Source organism: Gavia stellata, chromosome 1 (assembly GCF_030936135.1).
Source record: "Gavia stellata isolate bGavSte3 chromosome 1, bGavSte3.hap2, whole genome shotgun sequence".
Classification (NCBI taxonomy): domain Eukaryota; kingdom Metazoa; phylum Chordata; class Aves; order Gaviiformes; family Gaviidae; genus Gavia; species Gavia stellata.
Genome location: NC_082594.1, coordinates 85,903,175 through 85,909,174, shown reverse-complemented (window position 1 = coordinate 85,909,174; position 6,000 = coordinate 85,903,175). Strand labels below are relative to the sequence as shown.

Genomic DNA, 6,000 nt, shown 5'->3' with positions numbered 1-6,000 from the left:
TCTTGATACTGTACAAACCGAGGAATCAGTTCAGGATTCAGTTTGATGTAGGCTCCCCGGTTGCTCCCCTCTTCGTAATAGTTAGAGGCAGAAAATATAGTGATAACCTGATCATAGGAAACAAACAAACTGGATTGGCTAGAACAACTCTTCTTGAAACTGATTTCTGAAACTGACCTTAGAAAAACAAGCAGGTCACAAAATTAAGCCTCTGCATATAAAACCAGAGATCAACAACTATGTCGATCACCAAATGGCTTGCACTTTTTGAGTCAGAGCTCCAGGCCTGTATTTTTGGCCTGTTATAGGAAGACTTCAGTTCAGAGGGCTGTGTGATATAACATGCTGTTAAACAGAAACCTCTTTCTAAGATAGACCTGGTTTTCAGGATTCTTGCTGGCCTTCTGATACAGCACGTCAGAAAGCAGGGCCAGAAGAGAAACGATTAAGTGAAAAGGCTTCTAGAGCCTTAGAGCATCTCTTGCACTGTATTTACACATAACTCTTCTCAGAGATTTTATTATCACATTAGTACTAAGCCAGTCTCCACTCCCTGAAGCTGTAAAGAATTTTGTTTGTCAGAACTCCATAATTCGTTCTAACAACTATGTAGCACACAGTTCCCCCAAACCCATTTTAAAGAAGTCACTCATTTTTTAAGTTAACTTTGCAGACGTATCTACTGTGGATGTGCCTGTGAAATCCACAGGAGAATTCTACTTTACATGGAAGCATCTTACCTTCCCATTGTGACTGATCTCATAACCTTCCGGCTTAAATTCATGAGACCTGATGAGCATCTTCAGATTATACCTTTCAAACAGCTTGGCAGTGACATCAGGGCCAAAGTAACAACCTCCTCCTCGACACTTGTTTGGTGTACAGCCATTTTGGCTTCTTGGATCACTCCAGAGAATGTCAAGGATCTGTAAATAGCAAGGGAGGACTGGTAGTAAGTGAGGACTGACAGGCTATAGCTGTCTAAAGTACTGGCCATGGCAAAAGCCCCACGGCACAGGGAGAAAACACACCTGAGCTAATAAGTAGGTCTCGTGTTTTCTTCCTTTCAGCAGGGCATTCTTTTGGGCTGAAACTTTTGTTCTACTTTTCTTAAGAAACATCTATGTTTTGGATGAACTTTTTCAGATGAAGTACTATTTCAGAAATGTACCTCCTTTTACAGCTGAAGTTTCCAAACTTGGGTAGGTGCATCAGGAATGGTACCTGGTACCTGGGCTATTTCAAAGAGAGCAATAGCTGCCTTCTTCACATGTAAGTGTGAGAGGCATTTTCTATTTCCCAGCACAGACCTGATAACTGCATGGGTCGGTGGTTTTACCTAAACTAAGCTTGGGAGTGCCTGCTCTAAGAGTTGACAAGAGTTGCCTTTGGCTTTATTGTCTTGCATTAGCTCATGTTTCAAAACAAGATTTTACAAACATGAGGATGAGTTATCATGGTTTAAAGTCACCTAACCTAATAATTCTAGTCAGTAGCAAACATAAGGCAAAATGTGTTTGTTTAAACCTCATTGGACAAGGTTTACACTAACGCACTCCACGTTTGTGAGAGTGGCTCAGTGGAGGCTTGGTTAGCTGGGGGAGTGTCAGATTTGAGAGGTTGCTTGTGCCCATTACATTAGTTTGTAGATCAGATATGTATCTTGGGAAGTAACATTTTCAGAGATGGGATTTGCTTCTCAAGAAGCAAAACAGAAGTGTGTGCCCCTTAAAGCAGCTGTCTGAAGAGAAGCTCAGAAAAATAAACTTAGCACAACTCAATTTTGAGCTTCTAAATTGCTGTGCAAATTAAGCTTTTCCAATTGACACAGTTTATTGAATTACAGCATGACAAGAGCTCCATATTGCCTCTAATATTCAAGAGGAAATGAACAGCCAAAGGACAAAAAAATCCCACTCTTGAGTAATCAGCCTGTAGGTCTCAGGAGTTGGGGTTTTTTGGACGGTATCAGCATTCAGCTGCCAAAACCACAGACAAAAAAAGGTGCTCGCTACCGCCGACAAAAGTCTGACGTATTTAAACGGACAACCATGTATGTACCAACAGATCTAACCACATGAGGGCATGCAAACACATCTCATATTGAGCAGTTTCCTCCAAACGGCTAAGAAAACACTGTACAATTGTACTTGTAAGGTATAAAATCACAAGCCTTTATTACCATGTCTACAAAAAGCATCCAAAGAACTAACAGCTGGCTAGCATACTCCCAAGAATGATGGGTTTCTTATTAAGAGACAGTCCCCTCAAACATTCTGCCTGAACAGAGCGTTTGCCGGGTTTGCGCGGGGCGGGGGGGTGGGAGGGTGGTGGTATCAATCTCTCTTTGGTTTACCTACTTGTTTCCATTCCTTCAGGGCGGGGTCTGAAGGCTCAGTGGAGCCCAATGAAGAGATGTGTTGTGTTTTCCCTGCAACATTCTGGTTGGCAATGTGTTTACTCGGTCTGGTTGTGGGAATTCTCTCCTTCACTTGGTCCTGCCTGTCTCCCACTGATTTTGGTGGCCGCATCAAGGATTTCAACTTCAGAAATAAACAACAAACCATTGAAAGAGTTACCAGAACATAAAGATAATACAGAGATGTCAGCTGAAAGGCACATCGGTTCCCATTTCCTGTATGCAATACTGAACTCTCATAATGTCCTGAACTCACAGGTTTGGTGGAAGCTGCAGGTGTTTGGCACTTGCAGAAATTTTGCTTTACATCTATCAGCGACCAGCCTTTTCAGAGCTGCTCTCATATTCTCATTCCAAGCCACAGTCAATCACAAAGTCTCACTATACAGCAAGTATGGTCTGGGCTCAGGGCAGACACTTAAGTGCCCAGCTTCACTGGAAACTGAAAATATACATGTATACTGTACTGAAGATGAAACAGCATTCACTACTGCTCTGATACAGTAGCATGCTGCTAGGTTAATTTGGCTGAAATCAATGGAATTACCACGACAATAACAGTGACATTGATGAAGTATTACATCAGGCCCTTTTATTGTTAAATCAACCTCCTCCAATATGCAGGGGCATTTGCCTTTTTGGAGCTGTGTGCTATGGCTCCATGAATGCCCATTAATACAGACTCTTCTCCAGGCAGTATTTTTTCTTCTCATTTGAAATTTTCTCATACTAGCTTATTTTTTGAACAAAAAAACCCCAACAACCCCCCCTCCAGTTCTACTCTTTAACAGAAAAGGACTGATGCAAAACACTGGGTTATTCCATAGCGTACTGACCAGTATTGAGTATTTGTCAGTTGCGAGCTGTACCAATTAAAATGTTATCAGTTGCCCTTGAGTGATACCGCCCTGAGTTGTGGCCCACACATGTCTCATTAGCAACGCTCTCCTGTGGCAGCAACTTTGACCTGTTAGTTCTGTATTTCACATAGTGCATCAGTAACACGCTGAGGCCAGCCTTGGCAAAAGCGTGGGCAGAACTCAGCTCACAGTAAAGACACCTCCATCTGTAGTTCGGCACCTAATTTAGTGTACAGTGGTATAGCCAACAGAGGCTAGACTTGGATGAGCAGAAGTATTCATTGCCCTTTTTCACATCTTTAAGAAACAGAGATACACCTGACTGCCCTGTAAAGCATTCATTTCTGTATTAGAAAACCTAAGGATGAGAGAAATAGCTCTAGATTCCACAGACACTAATGACAAGGTACACAAGGTTGCTTAAACATATGTATCCTGTGCTATCTGGGATGCTCTACCATGTCTGAATTAACATGAGGTGAGCAGATATAAACCAGACCTAAAGGAGACCGGTGAAGGAGACCTGCAAACAAGACTGTCCAGAAGCAGCCAGAGGAGACGTCCCTCGGCTATGGTGTGCTACCACAAACAGCACTGGAAACCTACATCTGAGCAATGATAAGATCTCGATCTCCACCAGATCTCCTGGATCTGTGTTGATTATAAGGAACCTAAGCACTCTGTTCACAAGCAGACATCTCCATTTAGTTGTCCAAATCGAGACCAAATCCCACACCATTTTCCACTGATTTGAAAGAGCTGTGTTTGCTCACCATTTCAGACAAAAATGGATGTTTCTGTCCTCTAAATCCCTGAAAAGCAGTAGTTTTCCTTTCCTCAAGGCCAGATGCTGAAGTTTGATCCTGCTGGAAAGGCTCTCCCACATGTGCAAAGTTCAGCTGCTGCCAAGGGAGCGCCTCAGAGGTGGAGAACTTCCCCCACACAACAGATGGCAGAAGCACAGCCCCAGGACAAAAGGCACTGCTAAAAAGCTGTGTCTAGGTTGATTTCTGAAGTGTTCAGAAATGCCTGAGAATTAAGTACTTTTCATACTTTCTGGCTAATGCGTCAATCACGGCAGGAAGGAGGTACCTAAAGTGTTTTTAGCTATTTTAAAGTCAAAAGACCCATGCTATTTTACAGCAGCCTAGCAATTGGCTCCCAACACCTACTGAAACCTTCCTTCCTAAACACTGATTTTGAAGAAAAACAAAGACTCTTTTTTTCCTTACGTGCCTTATACAGCAGCCATTTCCTTTCCTAATGCAAACAACTCGATCTTAGCATTTGCACTGCTGAATTTTTTAAAGAAAACAAAATTACCCCCACATGAATATGATCTCTTACCTTGTTTCTCTCAAGTGCATTCAGAAAATCCAAATCTGTGGTGTCTGAAATTCCTCCATGTAGGATAAGAACTTTGCTATCAATTATAGTGGCGAGGGGAAGCCAGCTAAAGATATCTTGCAGAAGACACAAAATCTGTTTCCCATGGTCCTGTAAAACATACTCTTACATTAGATCCTATTTCTGGCAGATTCTGTTGCTTCTAAGTTCAAGATTTTGCTGAAGTGTCTGCCACAGTCTGTATGAACAGTTCCATCCAGGTGACACCCTGAACTGCACCACTGACAAACATGTTCTGACATTTACTTTAGGGCCATTTGATTGTCTCTATAGCATTTCGTTTTTCTTTCATGTGCACCTCTTTTTGCGTTCTTGAGTTGCCTTATGGATGTTATTTATTTTATCCCACAGATGTCTGAGCATAGAAGGCTAACATTTAAAATTGTTTTGTCTGTTATTCTGCAAATAATCCAAAATAATTTCAACTACATTACTAGTCATTCTGTACTACACCTAAATAAACTGGTTGGAAGTTACCTTGTTTACGCAGGTTTCATTTTACCTGTGCAAGACTACAAAGAAAATATAGAGGAAGGAGGAGGAATCTTACCTTGTACTTCTTTGAAACTTCTTTTGTGAAGCCGTATCTGAAAACAGGACATCATGAACTGGTTTTCAGTATGTCCCTTCTGCATGATTTTCTATAGTGTTTGCCAGGAGTTTTCTATCCCTCTTTCTCTCCTGCCATTGTGTCTCACCTCTGTTTAAATATGCTTTCTTCTACTCTGTCTCAAGAATTGAGTTAAACTGATTTCTTCTACATACAAGAGATCAGGAACAGAATCCGGACCAGTAATTATTAAGTGGCCTTTTTCCGATCTAAATAAAATAGCTTTTACCTTTTAGATACCGGAAGGAAATTTCAAAGGAACCTAACTGATGATGGGCAAAAATTCGCACAAAACCTCCACAGAGTTTTTGTTCTGAATCACTCAACTTTATTAGACAGTGTCATCTGTCATGTTTTTTCATCCACAAGGGACAAGGATTTTGATACCTCATTCTTTTAACACCAAGATATCCTTGGTGCAAGGGGCATCTTCACAACACCCTGGCAAAGAGCCATACACAAGAATGCATCTTTGCGCTCCGTACCATCACAGACTTAGTCAATATTTTCCACTATTTTGGGTGGGAATTTTCCTACATTGTAGATAAAGTAACTGATCTTGTGTTATGGGGTTTTTTTTAAAATTAAGTGCTGAAAAAGGAAGTATCATGTGAAACTGATTCTCTTACATGGATCATTAATAGGATTTGAACCTGGGTCTCTAACCCAGGTTTATGCCTGGGCTAAAGAGCAATATATTCTGT

At 41.4% G+C, this 6,000-nt stretch overlaps 1 protein-coding gene across 1 annotated transcript in view; it reads right to left on the bottom strand.

Moving 5' to 3' along the window:
- The window catches only part of PPEF1 (protein phosphatase with EF-hand domain 1), a 45,105-nt gene that overhangs the window by 16,919 nt on the left and 22,186 nt on the right, over positions 1-6,000 (bottom strand). The window contains exons 8-11 of the mRNA XM_059816055.1: positions 5,237-5,273; positions 4,627-4,776; positions 2,361-2,543; positions 741-926 (exon numbers count right to left, since the gene is read on the bottom strand). Coding sequence (XP_059672038.1) covers positions 741-926; positions 2,361-2,543; positions 4,627-4,776; positions 5,237-5,273 — 556 coding nt within the window. The remainder of the gene's footprint in view (positions 1-740; positions 927-2,360; positions 2,544-4,626; positions 4,777-5,236; positions 5,274-6,000) is intronic.